At 45.6% G+C, this 21,028-nt stretch overlaps 1 protein-coding gene across 1 annotated transcript; it reads right to left on the bottom strand.

The window, feature by feature from the left end:
- Positions 1-1,878: 1,878 nt before the first annotated feature.
- DBT (dihydrolipoamide branched chain transacylase E2) lies at positions 1,879-20,803 on the bottom strand. Its single transcript, XM_044300945.1, has 11 exons — positions 20,682-20,803; positions 17,550-17,667; positions 15,828-15,903; positions 14,520-14,701; positions 10,811-10,935; positions 7,714-7,957; positions 6,410-6,576; positions 6,085-6,162; positions 5,811-6,002; positions 3,206-3,277; positions 1,879-2,746 (listed from the first exon to the last, which is right to left on the bottom strand). The coding sequence occupies exons 1-11, from the start codon at positions 20,730-20,732 to the stop codon at positions 2,579-2,581; spliced, it is 1,473 nt and encodes a 490-aa protein (XP_044156880.1). The 5' UTR covers positions 20,733-20,803; the 3' UTR covers positions 1,879-2,578.
- Between the last annotated feature and the right edge of the window lie 225 nt (positions 20,804-21,028).

The following is a 21,028-nucleotide window of genomic DNA, read 5'->3' as shown; positions in this document are numbered from 1 at the left end:
CACCGAGGATACCGCTCCACGTGCAACTCACTCCAGCGTCTGCATTCTCCGATTGCTGCTTAGTCACCATCAGGATTTGCATTGAAATGATTATATCTGTCCAGACACCGTCTCAAGCCATGTTTGTCCAACGACTGGTCCTTGTGTCCTTTGCACTGATCAGCTGCACATGAATGTCTTCCTCCTCCTCGCTATTTCATAATTCATATGACATAATTACATTAGCATGTAGCATTAGATTGGACTTTGCCTGACTAGCATTAAATTGACCAGTTTTGGAGCTGGAATGATAATTGGTACATGTACACAGGTTCATAGGTTAGCCATGGAGGTTGTATAATGTAGCACTTGGAAAATCCAGTAGCTACAAGTCTTGGCTCCCTCATTTACGTACTGATTGGCCAAACAGACAGAACAATGTGAAAGAAGAAGACAAGCAGCTCTGACCGCGCGTATTTCTGATGAAAACAAAAAAATTTGATGGAGAGAAATTCAACCATTGGATGATTGTTCTCCGATGGCCCTTTAAAGATTTTGTCTGCAGAATATTCCAGGAACTGACTGCATCATAGTAATTTATGATACAATCAGTCTCTATCTGATCGCGGGTCTATTGTACATACATAATCACGTGAGGACAGTACAATGGGCCCATAAATCAGATAAGAACTGAATGTATTATAAATCACTATGATGCAGTCAGTTCGGGTCATGGGAGGCTTAGACAGTGTTCACATATGCGCTGTGAACCCCCGGCAGTCTGTTCCAGCGGAAACACAGACTGCTGGGGAATTCACTGTATGCTGGTTTTTGGTTGGACAAAAAAATAAAAATACTATACATAGCATTATTTGTCTGCCCGAAAGCCGGCATATATGCTGGAAAGCAGATGGATCCCAGTACAGTAAATGGGGATCCAGCAGTGCACGATGGTACCTGGCTATGCTGGACGCAGTGAACTCCAGCAGTCTGATCCTCCACCGGAACACACTGCCGGAGTTCATAGCACATATGTGAACCCAGCCTTACATGCAGCGATCTCCTCCACAGTATGTCATCCTTTGTCTCCATACAGAATAACGTTTTTTGCTGTTTAGACGACACAATCTACTGAATCATTTAGGAGTCTGCACCAATGATCTATTACCCAATGAACGAGCGTTTTGCTCTTTCATAAGGTAATTAGTAGCACCTTTAGGCCTCTTTCACACGGGCGTTGCGGGAAAAGGTGCGGGTGCGTTGCGGGAACATGCATGATTTTTCAGCGCAAGTGCAAAACATTGTAATGCGTTTTGCACGCGCGGGAGAAAAATCGGCATGTTTGGTACCCACGCGGTTCAACTCACGCATTGCACCCGCGCGGAAAACTCGCCGGTGTGAAAGGGGCCTTATATCGGCAGATCATCTTTAACGAGCATTCGTATGAACACTCATAATAATCTGCCTGAACATTGGGTGGTGTAAAGGGGGCCTTAAGTCACTGGCTTATCCTGCTAATTTTGTGACGCCTATTGAAATCAATGGAGAAAGTTGCACACAAGCGAGCCCACAACCCAATAAATTCAATAGTAAAGGCAGCTGTTGAGAGACGCTTTGACTCAGCTAATGAGGGTCACAAAGTCCACCTTATCCTCCTGATAGGTAAAGGTACCAGACATAGGACCTGCACCTCTCTGACATATATGGCCTATCACGTGGACACTCCAACATGGGAACACCCTTTAATGCAATATATATATCCACCTTAGTATTTCTGGCCAGCATTTAGTTTCATCTACTAGGTGATAGTATATTACAAAGAAAGTCATCAGCACTTACCACTTATTAGAATAGATGAACATGTAGACATTTCAGGAAAACAAGCGAGAGAAAACAGAATAGTTTCCAACAGTCCCATTTTTATTCATTTGCAGCCCTGAACGGTGCAAGGACATGGAGTGCGAGTCTCGTTTTATGACCATTTAAAACCAATGTACATATTTCCCACATTATATCAGACACAGGAATAATCAGCACAATCATTGTCTATTTAGATTGATCTGTATGTAGTGTAACAGTCTAGGGACGTTCTATAACCTCAGTGTCATATGCTGATCAGTCAGAGTTCCCTGTCAGTTTTCAGGGTCCGAATTGGCTCCAGCGCGTTTTAGATAATGTTTCTTGTAGTTTACAACACTTACTGTATACCCTTCAATAACCAGATCCCTATCAGAAGAACACAGATCTACTCAGCAGCCTAAAAAAGGGGAGACATAAATATCATGTTGTCGCTTTTCAGTTGGGCATTGTATGAAGTCCATTCCGCAGATGTCCCTTTAAACACCCTTCTACTGTAGGATGCAATAAAGTGATCCACACATGGGTCAAACCGCCCAAACCCAAAATGTAATAATACCTGAACAGCTGACCTGTAGTTGTGCTTGCACAATCCTTGCCCGCAAGGCAGGGACCAGGCAATTAGACTTAGGTGGTTCCCACTGGGTGGAAAAACAAGTTGAGGTTTTCTGTACTGGGAAGAGTACCTTGTACCTTGTTGATGGTGGGATAAAAGTGCCCCCTCCCCTTACTTTAGGATTTTTCATTTTAAATCCAGAAGCATGGAGGATGGATTCTCCAAGTATGATTTCCATAGGTTAGAAAATCGGGACATTGTTGCACCGTCAATAATTCTATGGTCTGCGGACCAGCTGATGTTGATGATTTGGGCTTTCACCACCTGCCCTCTGGAGTCAAACCTTGGTACTACCTGTAAATCAGAAGAGACAGGCGAGTTTTATCCTGAATTTATGTATACAGAGATGACCTATTGTCGGGATAAGTCATCAATATCTGATTGGTGAGGGTTCAACACCCCCGCCGATCAGCTGTTTGTAGAGGAGCTGGCAATCCATTTGAGCGCTGCTTCCTGTTCATTACACTGCACTTTGTCTTGGAAGTGCAGTGTAATACAAGTACCCGCTGCATTCAAGTGAATGGAGCAAGTGTATGTAATTACACTACGCAGCCGCTCTACAGGAGATGAGGCGTTCGCATGGAGGGCCGGTACCTCGTCTCACAACTGATCAGCAGGGGTGCCGGGTGTCAGACCCCCACCGATCATATATTGATGACCTGGAGAGAGGTGGGACCTGCATCTGTCAAATATTTATAGCTTATCCTGTGGACATTTGTGTTCTCTAGACAACCATCATGAAAAATTACAAACCTGCAGTTTTCCGATGGCTCCAATGGCCACTTCTGGGGGCAGAATAACAGGTTTTGCATATGTACCTCCAATCTACAAAAAGAAAACCATGACAAGAGAAGACCAACATAATATGTCAATACACGGAGCTAAGATTTAGCCATAAATAGGACCTTTCAGCAGGATCAACCTCATTAAACCAGGCACAATGCCTGGTAAGATTGATCCTGCTGAGTAAAAGCCATTCACGTGCAATTAAAGTTTTTATTAAGCAATTTAGGCCCCTTTCACACGTGCGAGATTTCCACGCGGGTGCAAGGCGTGAGATGAACGCATTGCAACCGCACTGAATCCTGACCCATTCATTTGTATGGGGCTGTGCACATGAGCGGTGACTTTCACGCATCACTTGTGCGTTGCGTGAAAATCGCAGCATGCTCCTCTTTGTGCGTTTTTCACGTAACGCAGGCCCCTTAGAAATGAATAGGGTTGTGTAAAAATCGCAAGCAAGTGGCGATGCAATTTTCACTCACTGTTTCTAGGTGACGATCGGGATGGGGACCCGATCATTATTATTTTCCCTTATAACATGGTTATAAGGGAAAATATTAGCATTCTGATTACAGAATGCATAGTACAATATGGTTGGAGGGGTTAAAAAAATAAAATAAAATAATTTTACTCACCTTAACCCACTTGTTCACGCAGCCGGCATCTCTTCTATCTTCTTTTGTGAGGAATAGAACCTTTGGTGACGTAGGTTCATCACATGGTCTGTCACATGACCCATCACCATGGTAAAAGATCATGTGATGGACCATGTGATGAGCACAGTCACGTCATCAAAGGTCCTATTCCTCACAAAAGCTGACAGAAGAGATGCCGGCTGCGCGAACAAGTGGATTAAGGTGAGTTAAAGAGGACCTTTCACCGATTATGACATTGTGAACTAACTATACAGACATAGAGAGCGGCGCCCGGGGATCTCACTGCACTTACTATTATCCCTGGGCGCCGCTCCGTTCTCCTGCTATGCCCTGCGGTATCTTCGGTCACAAAGTTATGGTAGGCAGAGTCTGCCCTTGTTCTGCTGTAGCGGTGGCCAATCGCAGCGCAGAGCTCACAGCCTGGGAGAAAATAACCTCCCAGGCTGTGAGCTCTGCGCTGCGATTGGCCAGCGCTACAGCAGAACAAGGGCAGACTCCGCCTACCATAACTTAGTGACTGAAATCTCCGCCTACTATAACTTAGTGAGCGAAGATACCGGAGGGCATAGCGGAAGAACGGAGCGGCGCTCGGGGATAATAGTAAGTGCAGTGAGATTCCCGGGCGCCGCTCTCCATGTCTGTATGTTCACATTGTCATAAATCGGTGAAAGGTCCTCTTTAAATTATTATTATTATTTTTGTAACCCCTCCAGCCCTATTGTACTATGCATTCTGTATTCAGAATGCTATTATTTTCCCTTATAACCATGTTATAAGGGAAAATAATACAATCTACACAACCTTGAACCCAAACCTGAACTTCTGTGAAGAAGTTCGGGTCTGGGTACCAGAATCAGTTTTTTATCACGTGCATGCAAAACACATTGGAACACAAACAACGGAACACAATTGCAGTCAAAACCGACTGCAACTGCATACCTACTTGCGCGGGTTTGCCGCAATGCACCTGGGACGCATCCGGATACACTCGTCTGCAAGGGGCCTTAGGCTTTAATGCACCCAGTGGTGGGCCCAAGCCCCTCTGTCTCTTAGCCCCGATGCCGTGTCTCAACTGTTACTCCCCCTCCCCTTGATTGGCAGAGCTAGACATCTATCTCATTACACTATCGGCACAAGCGCAGTACATTTTCTTCAGCTTCCCAGGCAATGCAGATGACCACTGTGCATGCGCCAATACTGTAAATCAAAGTGCAAATGTGGGATTACAGGGCCTTACTGGCCTCCTCAATTAATGGGAGCATCAAATGCAACACAGAGCTGGAAAGGAGGAGCAACAGGGCCTGCCCTTTGGTGCAAATACACCTAATTTGCATAACTATACAATAATTTGCGCAACCTATTTACATAAGAAATGTATGCTTTTACTCAGCAGACTCAATCCTACCTTTGTACCTGTTTTAATAGGATACGTTTTAATGGCTATGTATAAGTTAGGAAGCATTCTACTCATTTTGGGCTAAAATCTTATTTTTTTTTTAACTAGAAATTTCCAACTGTTTTTCCTCTACAGTTTTTTGTTTTAGTGTATCTATAGACTATTGTTCTCTGCCTCACACTCAATTAACCCATCAAGAATCTGCTCTGATGGCTTCATCTGTAGCCTCATTTAAGCCATATTCTTATCAGTTTCATACCAATTAAGCTAAGATGAGTGTTTATGAGCTGTGAGGAGTTCAGAGATGAGGGCTACACATCCAGATATCAGAGCAGCTCCCTGATGGATTCACTGTGAGGCAGAAAGCAACTAACAGTATATGCACTGAAACTGACAGCTGTAGAGGACAGACTGTCAGAAATGTTTAATAAAGACCAATTGAAAAAAAAATATTTAGAGCAAAATGAGTCAAATGCAATAATAAATACAACAGCCACCAAGAGGGTCCGAGCAGTTGGCTTACCGAACCAATGTTGGAGAGAGTAAATGTGCCTCCTGTCAGCTCTGCAGCCCCCAGTTGTCCTGAAGCCCCTAAGCTCTGCAAGCGGTTCAGCTCCGCAGCAATCTCAAAAATACTTCGGACCTGTACGTTCTTCACATTAGGGACAATGAGGCCCTGTTGAGTGTCCATAGCAATCCCAATGTTATGAGCAGCCTAGGAGAAACAATATCTTCTTTAATGCCTGGATACACACAAGTAAATTACATTTTTTGGAAAATCTGAATTGAATAGATACCTTATAGGTGATATTCTGACAATTGTCATCCAATGAGGCATTGAGTACTGGATGTTGCAAAAGGCCGAGGCTTGCTGCCTGCGGAAAACAATGACCAAAATGAAGATCCATATGTCTATGGGCGTCAGGTACCAACTCTATCAACAGCCGCTTTGCTGCCCAGTAACCAGTGTTCATTTTATAATATGCGCTGGTGGAGCCGTGAAACTCAATGGACAAATAGAAGGAATGAAAAATATCACTGCGAATGCGCCATGCATTCTTTTCATGTTATCTGTACTGCTATTGGCACATATTTATTTAGGACTGTTTGCTTGAAACTCACCTTGAGGAAGAAAGGCATAAATGACAATCGGACTCCACGCGCTTCAGCCATAGGCTTGAGCTCTTCTCTGAGCCTGACAAGTGTTGTCATATCCACTTCATCACAGTAACCAAAGTGGGGGATTTTTAGTGCTGCGGACATGGTTTTCACCATGGCTTTGTGGAAGCCTGACAATATAAGAAAATACATGGGAAGCATCGCAAAATGTAGCAGACAAAACAGGCTAATAGGTGGCACAAAACAAGGAGACCTAAGTGTGGTGCACATATCACAGTGGCTTTGCACTAGGTCCACTGGGGGGCAGATCAATGTGTCTCAGTGGTAAGGCTGTGTTCACATGGTTAAATCAGCACACTGAAAAAGTAGTCCCAGGAACTGCATCAAAATTCTGCGTGGTTTAGGTGCCTTGCTATATGGGGTTTCTGTTTTAACCCGTTTTTGGTCCGGAAAACGTGCCAAAATGGAAATTCTGACGTGTGACCATGGCCTAACAATAGAGGCCTTCCATGTACAGCTTTTATCTACCAAAATGCTGTGAGAAAGAATCACCAGAACAGCCAAATAGTGAAACAAAATGGCACTAAAAAACTTCTCATGTAACAATATCAGGGCAAGTTCACACAGAGTTTATCCTGCGCTAAAAAAACAAAACAAAAAGAAACACACAGACGTGGTAAGTACTTCAAAATGCCATATAGTTTTTGATCCTTCCCACTGGGAACAGCATGGTATGAAGATGTAATCTCCATTTCATGTGCTGTGGTTTTTAAAATGGCAACACCTATAGGAGTCTTGGACTGTTAGAAACAAGATTCTCTGGTCTGATGAAACAAAGATTGAACTTTTTGGCCTTAGTTCTAAGCGTCATGTTTGGAGGAAACCAGGCACCGTCCAATACCATTGCTGAAGCACAGAAGTGGTGGCTTCATGCTGTGGGAGTGTTTTTTAGCAGTTGGGACAGGAAGACAGGTCAGAGTTGAGGGAAAGCTGAATGGAGCAAAGTAAACAGATATTCTTAATGAAAACCTGATCTAGAGTGCTCTGGAACTCAGACTTGGCCGAAGATTCACCTTCCAACAAGGCAATGATCCCAAGTATACAACCAACACAACATAGGGATGGCTTAGGGACAACTCTGAATGTCCATGAGTAGCCAAACCAGAGCCCTGACTTGAACCCAATTGAACATCTCTGGAAAGCTGAGAAACCTAAAAATGGCTTTCTGCTGATGGTTGAATCTTTCTGAATAGGAATAGAAGCAGTAAATCTGCTATAAAAAGCTCTACACATTAATACGCCATTACCTTTCAAGGGCTCTGTGACATCCTTTCCTGAGAAAGTGATTGGTTTGGTGAAGGAAACTGGAATGGTAGGAGCCGTTTCCTTCTGAGATGGTTTAGAGATTTCTTTTTTGGGAGGTGGTGGTACGATCTCCATTTTGGGAGAAGGTGGTAATATGGCACCTGTCTGCTTCGCCAAAAAGTTAAGAATGTCTTCTTTTAGGATACGTCCATCCCGACCACTGCCCACCACTTCACTAAGCTTTATCTAAGGAAATCAGATTGCAAAGAACTTATAATACACAATGCATCAGAATTCCTCTAGATGTTACTCATTACCTTGAGCTGCCAATACTTTTGTCTGAGCCAACAGTGATCATGTCATACATGTGGATTGTTGTACATCTATCGGTGCAATTTTCTTTTTAATTTATCTCCATACATATTAAATTGGCAGCCAGTCCCACCTAAAACTGCGGGTTGTCCAAAAATAATCGAAGGGCTCTTTCACACTTGCGTTATGGTCTTCCGACATAGAGTTCCGTCGTCGGGGCTCTATGCCGGAAGAATCCTGATCAGGATTATCCTAATGCATTCTGAATGGAGTGAAATCCGTTCAGGATGCATCAGGATGTCTTCAGTTCCGGAACGGAACGTTTTTTGGCCGGAGAAAATACCGCAGCATGCTGCGCTTTTTGCTCCGGCCAAAAAAACTGAAGACTTGCCGCAAGGCCGGATCCGGAATGAATGCCCATTGAAAGGCATTGATCCGGATCCGGCCTTAAGCTAAACGTCGTTTCGGCGCATTGCCAGATACGTCATTTAGCTTTTTTAGAGTGGTTACCATGGCTGCCGGGACGCTAAAGTCCCGGCAGCCATGGTAAAGTGGAGCGGGGGAGCAGCATACTTACCGTCCGTGCGGCTCCCGGGGCGCTCCAGAGTGATGTCAGGGCGCCCCAGGCGCATGGATGACGTGATCGCATGGCACGTCATCCATGCGCATGGGGCGCTCTGACGTCACTCTGGAGCGCCCCGGGAGCCGCACGGACTGTAAGTATACTGCTCCCCCGCTCCTACTATGGCAACCAAGACTTTACTAGCGTCCTGGCTGCCATAGTAACACTGAAAGCATTTTGAAGACGGATCCGTCTTCAAATGCTTTCAGTACACTTGCGTTTTTCCGGATCCGGCGTGTAATTCCGGCAAGTGGAGTACACGCCGGATCCGGACAACGCAAGTGTGAAAGAGGCCTAAGGGTACTTTCACATTAGCGTTTTTCTTTTCCGGCATAGAGTTCCGTCACAGGGGCTCAATACCGGAAAATAACTGATCAGGCATATCCCCACGCATGCTGAATGGAGAGAAATCCGTTCAGGATGCATCAGGATGTCTTCAGTTCAGTCGTTTTTACTGATCAGGCAAAAGAGAAAACTGTAGCAAAAACTGAAGACTTGCTTGAATGCCGTAGGAATGTATTAGTGCCGGATCCGGCATTCAAAATACCGGAATGCCGGATCCGTCCTTCTGGCCTGCGCAGACCGGTAAAAATGTGAAAAAAATACAAGACGAATCCATCTGTCCGCATGACAAGCGGAGAGACGGATCCTTTCTTGCAATGCATTTGTGAGGCGGATGCGCATCCGGATCCGTCCCACAAATGCTTTCAGTCACATCCAAATCGGCGAATCCGGCGGGCAGTTCCGACGAAGAAACTGCCCGCCGGATCACACTGCCGCAAGTGTAAAAGTAGCCTAATGTGTATGGAGGTCTTATACATTAAAGTTCATCCAGGGCACATTTAGGCTCCTTTCACACCTGCGTTCAGGTGTCCACTCGTGAGCTCCGTTTGAAGGAGCTCACGAGCGGCCCTGAACGCAGCCGTCTGGCCCCAATGCATTCTCAGTGGAGGCGGATCCACTGAGAATGCATCCGCCTGCCAGCGCTCAGCCTCCGCTCCGCTCAGTGAGCGGACACCTGAACGCTGCAAGCAGCGTTCGGGTGTCCGCCTGGCCGTGCGGATCCGTTCCGACTTACAATGTAAGTCAACGGGGACGGATCCGCTTGAAGATGACACCATATGGCTCAATCTTCAAGCGGATCCGTCCCCCATTGACTTTCAATGTAAAGTCGGAACGGATCCGCTCAGGCTACTTTCAGACTTAGAAAATTTTTCTAAGTTATAATGCAGACGGATCCGTTCTGAACGGAGCCACCGTCTGCATTAATATGAGCGGATCCGTTCAGAAAGGATCCGCTCGAACGCAGGTGTGAAAGTAGCCTTATATACATTACAAAGATAGGTACTCAACAGTGTGTGCATACAATGTAACCTACAGTACTAGAGGGCTGGGTCACATATAGTCTAAGCTGCTAATTACTTTGTTTCCTTACTGCATCAATTACCTATTCAAAAGGGGCACTTGTAGTACTATGACAAAGAGTTAAAGGGGTTTTCCCATTTCAGACAATGGGGGCATATCCCTAGGATTTGCCCCCATTGTCTGATAGGTGCGCATATCTCGTAAATCCGTCGGTCCCACAGAAGTGAAAAGAAGTGGTGGCCTCGCAGGTGCAGTGCGATCCCATTCATTTATATGGGGATTCTGAAAATAGCTGAGCGTGCTAATAGGAACGATTGGTGGTGGGTCATGGGTAGTTCATGGGCAGAACACATACATGGTGCCCTCCTTTTCAGACTACCTGATGCATACTGTACATTGGCAATCCTCATGTGAGCAGTGGACAATCCAAGAGCAGCAGGAAGTGTCTTGGGCTACCATATGCACAGTATGCATCAAGTAGTCTGAAAAGAAGCGGTCATCTTGGGTAACGGAAGAGGAGCTCAGGAATCGGAAGATCTGTCGCTGAAAATATAAAAGGAAGGTCGTCATGTAAGTGTTCTGTTTATTCGCTAGTAAAAATGAATTTTGTTTCTCAACATGGGGGGGGGGGGGAATCACTTTAACTTTTATCCTATAGTTTAGGAAGTTTACAGTGAAATGATACAAAGAGTAAATGGGTTCAACAAGTGGGGAACACAGGCAGGCGAGCAGTGGACACCATGCCTATGTTCTCCTCTATTAATAATGGCGCCTTTCTAATAGAAACCAACACAGCTTACGTTGTTCTCCATTGCAAGGCGCCGGACGGAGGGAGTGGCCAGTGTCTTATGTCCCTTTATTTCTTGGTGTGTATGTTCCTGGGAAATTGCAGGAGTCTCAACCACATCTTCTTCCGATGCCACATCTGGGGAACAAATATATTTATATATATATTTTTTTTTAAGAGCGATGCATACAGAGAACACAGAGTCCTTACACATGGCTAATCCATCCAGAATTAAAGCCCAACTCCACCCATAACTAAGTATGCACTTTCAAATGCCAAAATATTGGTCTCCTTGTAACAAAACATTCTAATTATTCCTTGACAAAAATTGATATATTACTGAATTAATGAAATTTATCAAACACCTAACCACCAAAACCTGGATTAAAGAGAATCTGTCCCAGTAACAAATCTTTTTCAGTTGGGCCGGCTATCGCCACCCACAGAATGACCTTAAAATTTGATGTAGGAGATGTCAAAGGAGAAAGGTGGAGATTTATCATCTCCCTTCCTACAGAAAAGAGGCTTTAAAAAGTCGTAAGCAGTGTGTTTGTGACTTAAATTCGACTTTTTGACAAAGAAGCCTGTCCTCGATACTTCAAAAAGGGACGTGACAATGGTGGAAAAGGGGCATAGCCAGCAGCCAAGACAAATTTATCTTCATTTACACCACTTTTCTGGTGCAAATGAAGCCAGAAATCTACCGCAGCTCTGAGCGGCGATAGATTTCACTTTCACGCGTTCGCTGTAGCTCCATCACCCCTGAAGACGCCACGTTAGGTGCTAAAGAGGTGTGTGGATGCAGTAGAAATACGGAGTGTGCTGCAGGCACTCCGAGAGGTATGTATAAGTTGGATTACTAAATAGGCAGGGAAAATATGGATTAGGGATATCAATACTATAAATCAGGGATAGCTATCCTAAGCAAAATAAGTTACACATCCTATAATAGACTAACTACATTTACTTAGAGTATTATTCTGGCCAAGTGGCAAGCCACAGTAACATAGCGGCTCGATGTGAGCAACATTCTGATACTAATTCATGTTAACTCTCACTCTATAGTAACTGAGGGATAGGAAGTAAATAGCCCACAGAGATTTCCCCCCTAATGATTATATGTGGAGAATCTTCAGTAATTAATATACACACAGCTGCGTCTCGTGACCACTTTATTTTAAGCACAATATTATTTGGTTGTTTCTCTTAAGAAAAATAATAAATGTTACATTTTAAAATTAAAAAGACCAGAAACAGGAATTAGATAGCCCTAATAGGGCTATTGTACCACCTATCATTAATTAATCCTGGGTCCAAAGTGGGCATTCTGATTATTCAATTTTACTTTAGGTGCACGACCTGCCGGAGGATGCCCCTAAATTATGACGACGCCTGGGCTTCATCACAATCTAGGAACATCCTCAGGCAGAGCAGGGGATAGCAAGACCGGCAGTCTGGATAAATCTCCCCCAAAGTGTCTACTGTATGTTCTTCTCAGCTCATAAGCCAAGATGGATCTAAAGCACTTTTCTCAGTTTAAGGCCTCATGCACACGACAGTAGTGCGGGTCCGCATCCGAGCTGCAGTGTTTGCGGCTCGGGTGCGGACCTATTCACTTCAACGGGGCCGTAAAAGATGCGGACAGCACAACGTGTGCGGTCCGCATCCTTTGCTCCGTTCCATAGTCCCGCAAAAAAAATATAGTATGTCCTATTCTTGTCCGTTTTGCGGACAAGAATAGGCATTTCTACAATGGGCTGCCCGTTCCGCAAATTGCGGAAGGCACACGGGCGGCTTCTGTTTTTTGCGGATCCGGGGTTTGCAGACCGCAAAAAACGGAACGGTCGTGTGCATGAAGCCTAAGGCTACATGCACACGAACGTTGTTTGTTTCAGTGTCCGTTCCGTTTTTTTGCGGATAGGATGCGGACCCATTTATTTCACACCGTGTGCTGTCCGCATCAGTATGTCCGTTCCGTTGCCCCGCAAAAAATAATTGTGCATGTCCTATTTTTTTCTAGTTTGCGGACAAGGATCGGCATTATTACAATTGATCCGGAAAAAAAACGGATCTGCAAAAAATAAACAAACAGATGCCATATGGAACGTCATCAGTTTTTATTCTGGATCTGCAATTTGCGGACCGCAAAACACATACTGTCGTTTGCACCGTATGCGTTTGGCGGTCCGTAAAAAAAAAAAACAAAAAAAACGAATGACATACTTTTTTTGCGGATCCATTGTAACAAAGCCTAAAAACGGACAATAATAGGACTATTTTTTTTTGCGGGCTACGGAATGGACATACTGATGTGCACAGCACACGGTGTGCTGTCCGCATTTTTTGCCGACCCATTGAAATGAATGGGTCCGCATCCTTTCCGCAAAAAAACAAACAAAAAAAACCGACATGGAAACAAAATACGTTTGTGTGCATGTAGCCCAATTCTGTTCAAAAATTACTTAGATGGCTAGATGATGTCAAGAAACAGACAAGACAGCCCAGGATGGATAAGAAAACCCCTCAGAAGACAGTGATGCGGCTGCATCTTAGCATCTGTATTATGGCCACAGATGCTTCAGCTTCGTATTTGCACAGCAGCGCCGACAGCCACCTAGTGTGTAAGCGAGCAACTGCAACAAAACTGTATTTAAATGAATAAGGCCGTGTGTAGGTCGTTTCACAGTGGCTGGTCAGGAGAGTCTCTGTGCGCCTAAAGAGTTAGTCCAGTTTCAGAAACAAAACAGACAACCCTCAGGATCAGACTGCAATAAAGAACTGATAAGTACTTACCTGGCATCCAGAACCGCTACTCTGTTTCTTCCGGTAAGGGCTTCTGCAGCAGTTACATCACATCGACATCATGTGACCACTATAGCCAATCACTGCCTCATCAATGCACCAAAAAGGCCACTGATTGGCTGCATCGGGCACGTCACATGACATCATAGCTGCAGCCGGTCTGGCAAAGAGAACTGGAATGGGGGTGCTAGATCTCCCAGATAAGTACTTATTACTTGTTTACTGCAGGTATTGATCCAGAGGATTGTCTGGTTTTCTCCTGAAACCGAACAACCCCTTTAACTTGCAACGTAGCCCCTTCATTCTATGGACCAGTGGGGGTTTGGGCAGGCCATAGCAGTATGCCTACATTCATTAGTGCTGTATACCACGAAGGTCAAACCTTTAAAGGGGTGTCTGACTTCAGTAAGTCGCATTTATTATGTAGAGAAAGTTAATACAAGGCACTTACTAATGTATTGTGATTGTTCATATTGCTTCCTTTGCTGGCTGGATTCATTTTATCATCAAATTATACATTGCTCATTTCCATGGTTACAATCCACCCAGCAATCCATCAGGGGTGGTCGTGCTTGCACAATATAGGAAAAAGCACTAGCCTATGTGCGCTGCCCTGGTCCCGGCCACCATAGAGGCTGACGCTTTTTCCTATAGTGTGCATGCATGACCACCACTGATGGATTGCAGGGTGGTCTGTAACCATGGAAACTAGCAGTGTATAATGTGATGGAAAAATGAATCCAGCCAGCAAAGGAGGCAATATGGATAATAACAATACATTAGTAAGTGCCTTGTATTTTCTCTACATGAAAAATGCCACTTGCTGAAGTTAGACAACCCCTTTAATTATAAGGTTAAAGTTAAAAAGGAGAATATTTTTTTTAATTAAAAACGCCCTCGCTGAGAAGACTGAAACAAACCTTTCATAACAGCTGTTTCAATATCCACCAAAGGTTTTCCCACCAGAGCCGTGTCATCTACATTGTAATAGAGCTTCCTGACAATCCCGTCGTAGCGACTGGTGATGGTCACCGAGGCTTTGTCACTTTGAACCTCACAGATACTGTCAAACTGGGACACCGTGTCACCTTCTTTCACATACCTAAAGAAATGCAAGCAAAGAATATACGAGATGATTGTCGAGTCCACCCATACAAACCACTAGGACCCCGGCGTGGCAAGGCACCAGTGATAATGACCATGGAAATCTACCACAGCCCTACAGACACCAGGTCTTGGATGCTGGTTGAGAGCAATTCCACTCAGAAACAGAATCATTTCCCCAGCAGGACGTACTGGGGGGAAATTCACATTTACAGAACACTTACCTGGTGCCACTTTCTCATCTGTTCAGCTGCAGATCCGCCTATTCCCGGGCTCATCTTCTGTTAGCCAAGATGGCTGCAACGCTTCTCAGACTGCCTGGCGTATCACTGTGCATTTGGTAGCCCAACTTCCTGCTGCCTATGGACTGGCCAGCCCTGCTCACAATGCTGACCGATCCAAGAGCAGGGCTGGACAAGTAGGAAAGGCCTTGGACTACCAATGCACAGTGTACCTCAAGTAGTCCGAGATGCGGTGCAGCCATCTTGGATCCAAGACGAGGAGCCCGCCATGTGGCAGATCTGCAGCTGAAAAGGAGGTCATCAAGTAAGTGGTAAGTTCATTCCACAGTTTTGTTTCTTGAACTAGAGGGTCACATTTAGGGAAATAAGTCACCAGCGACCTCCCCATACAGCTGTTAGACACATAGATGTGGTTCACCTGATGAAAACAATGTTTTTCCTTTGTTGATCCAAGGCTTTGTTCCCGAGTTATGAGACTTTTTCTAAATATGCAAATTAGGCCTTTGGTGCAACAAAGGTGTAACCCCTGCTCTTGTTGCACCAAAGCTCCATTCATTTCTGTGAACAGCCCCTCCCTGGCTGCATCGATTGACAAGGCCAGGCCGTAGCAAAACAGCCACAGAGGGGCTGTTCACAGAACGGAGAGGAGCTTGGGTGCAACAAGAGCAATGGTGACGCCCTTGTTGCACAAAAGTCCCGATCTGCATATACAGAAAAAGGGTTATAATTCGGGAACGGAGTCTCAGATCAAGAAAAGAAAAACTGTGTTTTAATCAGGTGAACCCCAGCTCTGTGGCTGTACCAAACGTTTGATAGGGAGGTCGCTGGTGGCAGACTCGCTTTAGCATTTGAAATAGTTCAGTGTTCATTGCATTAACTCACCAGTCTTTTACTGTGACCTCTGTGATTCCCTCTCCGATGTCTGACAACTTGAACTGTACAATCTGTCCATTCAAGGCTGAACAATAGAGAAAAGTCAGAAGCTGCTCAATGGTGAACATAAACCGGGAAGGCAAGTAAGTAAAAGAGTGGACACTTTGTGGGTGACGACTAGGGGTGAGCGAATCGACTTCGGATGTTCGCATAAAACTTTGTTTCAATACTGTAAGGAGCAGGAGCGCTCCGTACAGTATAAGAATGTATTGGCTCAGATGAGCCAAAGTTATTACTTTGCGAAGTTGGGAAATGTTTTTTTCACAGTATAAATCAATTTCTGAAGTTATTATGCGAAGTCTCGCCAGACTTCGCGAAGTAATAACTTCGGCTCATATGAGACAATACATTCTAATACTGTACGGAGCGCTCGCTCCGTACAGTATAGAAACAAAGTTTTATGTTTCATCCGAAGTCGATTCGCTCATCCCTAGTGATGATAATAGGCGGAGGGTGGGCTTTACAAGGTCTAGTATTGACGCTGATGTTTTATGCACAATGGGGGTCATTTATCAAGCTGATGTAAAAGTAGACCCGGCTTAGTTGCCCATAGCAACCAATCAGATTCCACCTTTCATTGGAATCTGATTGGTTGTTATGGGCAACTAAGCCAGTTCTACTTTACACCAGATAAATCTCCCCAATATTTAAATGATCTTTACATCTATTAGAAAAAACCTTAATGACAATAGGTTTCCTGACAGAAGATAAACTGTCCATTTTTAACGGATGTTTTTTTCACTGATGCCTTTCCGAGAAAGGACGTGTGCTCGTGGCCTTACTCTCATCTAGAACGTTCAGCACAACAAACATACAACGCTGCTCCCATATATGCAATGGACGCTCACTTCTCCATGGTTCAGCAGATTTTCCGTATTCCATTATAAGGGTCACATGATGGATCTTGAAAATGCGCTGATTTTCTACGTGGTTTTGGTGCAGTTTTTAGTACGTTTTTTCAACTTCCCATTCATTTCAATGGGAGAATCAGCGCATATTCTGGTCTAAGGCCTCATGCACACGACCGTTGTTGTGGTCCGCATCCGAGCTGCAGTTTTTGCAATTTACTTCAATGGAGCTACAAAATCTCCCCCAAAGTGGCTACTGTATGTTCTTTTCAGTTCATAAGCCAAAATGGATATAAAGCAGTTTTCTCAGTTTAAGGCCTCATGCGCACGACCGTAGTTCGGGTCCGCATCCGAGCCGCAGTTTTTGCGGCTCGGGTGCGGACCCATTCACTTCAATGGGGCCGCAAAAGATGCGGACAGCACTCTGTGCGCTGTCCACATCCTTTGCTCCGTTCCGTGGCCCCGCAAAAAATATATAGCATGCCCTATTCTTGTCCGTTTTGCGGACAAGAATAGGCATTTCTACAATGGGCCGCCTGTTCCGTTCTGCAAATTGCGGAAGGCACATGGGCGGCTTCTGTGTTTTGCGGATCCACAATTTTTGGACCGCAAAAAACTGAACGGTCGTGTGCATGAGGCCTAAGACAGAACATGCTGCTTCTTTTTTCCACTACGTTTTTTTTTCATCGTGGAAAAAAATAAATAAAGTTCTGACTCCCATTGAAAAACAGCGCCAAATTTATTTGTGTGAACGGGCCCTAAGAATCATTCAGCTTTGTTGATGAGAGGTTATGCTGTATTCAGTGACGTCGCTGGTGCTTACCGGAGGCAGTTCTGAAGGTTCTTAGCTGCAGAGGTGGCAGGGTCACAGACGGAGGCTGCTTCTTGCATGACTTTACTAGTAAAAACCGGTTACATGGGATCCCTTGTCTAAAACTGACCTGAGCGCAAAAAGCAGAAGTCAGGGGTAAAAACATGAAACACCAAGATGTCAGGAGAGAAGAGCAAAGGTGACCTTTATACAGCTATGACACTGCTACTGTGGGATGAGAGCATTCTGTATGTGGGATCTAATGGCAGAACAGGCCGAGGAGTCCTGCAGAAGGGGCTGACGTTTCCAGCAGCCTGTACTCTGAAGATGGAGCAGCAGGTTTATCTCACTTACATGGTACAGAGAGATCAATAGTCAACGTAAAGAGAGCAGAGGAGAAGGAGTCACTTCTACCATATGATATCTTATATGGCCTCCTGCTCATTAAAGGGGGTTTCCAGGATTCATTTAAAATGGCCACCAGCAACCTGTCCTCGAATGTAAGCAGGACTGGTGACCTCCACTTGTAGAACTGCCTGGGGGTGCAGTTTGCTACAATTTTAAAGGTCATCTGTCACCAGATTATCAACATTAATCCAGCTGACAGGTGAAATATGAGCATATCAGCCAAATGTAGTGCTTTTAGTCCTAATTCTTTATGTCGCCTCAATGTATCTAAATTTCTATCTTTTATAATATGTAAATGAGCCACTGGGTGCAACTAGGGCGGTGTCATTGCACTCAGAGGCTCCGCTCCCTGCTTTGCTGCGTGCCCCCACCACAATGACTGACAGGCCAGGCAGTGAACATATATTCACACTCGTCCCTTTAAAAGGAACCTGTCACCAGGATTTTTTGCATAGAGCTGGGGACATGGGCTGCTAGATGGCCACTAGCACATCTGCAATACCCAGTCCCCATAGCTCTGTGTGCTTTTATTGTGTAAAAAAACGTTTTGATCGATATGCAAATGACCTGATACGAGTCCTGTATCCGGAGATGAGTCCAGCGGAAAGGAGCCCAGCACCGCCCCGCGTCCTCCGAATCTCCTCCATGCTGGCTGACGTCACAGAGCTGGAGCGCCGAAATCTCGCGATGCGCGAGCTAGCGCATGCGTAGTTCATTCCCTGTGCTGATGCCAGCACAGGGAATTAACATAATGCCGACGCTCTGGCATCGCAAGGTTTCAGCGCTCCAGCTCTGTGACGTCAGCCAGCAAGGAGGAGATTCGGAGGACGCTGGGCGGTGCTGGGCTCCTTTCCGCTGGACTCATCTCCGGATACAGGACTCGTATCAGGTCATTTGCATATCGATCAAAACGTTTTTTTTAACACAATAAAAGCACAGCGAGCTATGGGGACTGGGTATTGCAGATGTGCTAGTGGCCATCTAGCAACCCATGTCCTCAGCTCTATACAAAAAATCCTGGTGACAGGTTTCCATTAAGGGGTTGTCTCATCTCAGACAATGGGGACATATCACCCCATTGTCTTATAGATGCGGGTCCAACTGCTGGGACCCGCACCCATATCGAGAACGGAGTCCCCTGGTCCGGCCACCACCAAGCGCTCTCCCCATAGAAACGAACGGGAGCGCTCTGCGCATGACTGGCCCACGTTCCCATTCACTTCTATGTGCCCGACAGAAATAGCCGATCCAGCTCGGCTATTTTCGGGCGGCCCTATAGGAAATGAATGGAGGCCGGCTGCGCAGTGCGCTCTCCACCACTTTCGGGGCTTCATTCTATATATGCACCTATATATGCACCTATAAGACAATGGGGGCATATCCTAGCGATATGCCCCCATTGTCTGAGATGAGACAACCGCTTTAAGTCTCATCGTGAGAATGTTCAGCGCACACACTGTACAGGGATGGAGACCACCAAACGCGCTCCCGCGAGACTTCAGCCACATGGAGGCCACAAAATTAGGACTAAAAGCATCACATTCAGCTGTGCACATCCCCTGGATTAATGCTGGTAATCTGGTGACAGATGCCCTTAAAATTATTCCTGGAGAATTCCTTTAAAATGGGGAAATGGTGGAGGGTAAAGGTAAATGTACACTTTAAGGGCTCATGCACATGACTGTCTGCGCCCCGTATACCTGCTGCGGACTACAAATAGCGGGTCCGCGATCTGCGGGATTCAGTCCGCACCACAAAAAATAAATAAAGGAACATGGTACGGACCGAAGTCCCATGGTAGCGCTCTGTAGTGCTTCTGCGCCACTCCACATCTTATGGGTCCATTCAAGTGATAAGGGGCGCACACGGCCAGTTACAGTATATTGCAGACCCGCTGTTTGTGGGCTGCACATGTGCATGAGCCCTAAGGAGGGGTTGTCACCTCTCCTGACAGGTCTGATTTAGTAACTACTTGCATCTCCCATGTAATCCTGGGGCAACTATTCTTATAGCTCTATGTTGTGCCAATTCTCTATTATTCCTACTAGAAGTTATGAATAAATTATTAGCAGTTTGCAACGACGGTCCAGATGGATGTTACCAGGTGGAGGTGTGTCCCTGCACAGTCTGACACTAACCAATCAGTGCTGCCAGTGTCAGGCTACTTTCACACTAGCGCTAATATTTTCCGGTACTGAGATCCGTCATAGGGTCTTAATTTAATAACAGAAAAAAACGCTTCCGTTTTGTCCCCATTCATCATCAATGTGGACAAAACGGAACAGGATGGAGTGCACCAGAATGCATTCCGTTCTGATAGCGGAGAGTAAACTGCAGCATGCCGCGGTTTGCTTTCTGTCCCGGGATGCAGAGCAAGATGGACCCGTCATGACCCACAATGCAAGTCAATGGGGACAGATCCCCCTAGTAACACCTATCTGGACCTTCATTGCAGACTGCTAGTAATTCATTCATAACTTCTAGTAGGAATAATAAAGGAATGGCACAAGATTACAGGAGGATGCAAATAATCACTAAAACAGGGCAGAATAATAATAAATATATTAACAACTTATTAATTCTATACATTGAGGGGTAAGGCTCCAGCATGCAGAGGTGAAGCTGGGGGGCCGGACTCCAGGGCCCGGGGCACAGCGGCGCGGGGGGCCACACGTCTCATCAGCATGGCCGCCACATATCTCCGCTCTATCAGATATAAACAGCCGCTTCTCTCACCAGACGGCCCAATGACCGGTTGCAGCTCCTCAGTGCTCTCACAGCCGCCATCTTACCCGGAAAAGCTGGGCCCACCAATCCCGTTAGGAATCTGCCTCCGACGACCAATCAGCGGAGAGCAGGAGAAACACTGTGTCAATGCCAAGGAGAAGGGGGAGGGAGAGAGGCGTGCGAGGCCAGCAGCCAATCATTGCCGAGATAAACGCCTGCCTGGCTGTCAGGGTTTAGGGCGGGGCTTACAGGCACACGAGCCTGAGAAGTAGGCGGTGTCTTTCTCCAACATGTCGCTGTCCAGGGCAATGGCCGCCATGTTTCTGGTTATCTACAGTCGTCACTCTAATAAGCGT

This window comes from Bufo gargarizans, chromosome 7, assembly GCF_014858855.1.
Source record: "Bufo gargarizans isolate SCDJY-AF-19 chromosome 7, ASM1485885v1, whole genome shotgun sequence".
Taxonomy (NCBI): Eukaryota; Metazoa; Chordata; class Amphibia; order Anura; family Bufonidae; genus Bufo; species Bufo gargarizans.
This window is presented reverse-complemented; position numbering and strand designations above follow the sequence as displayed.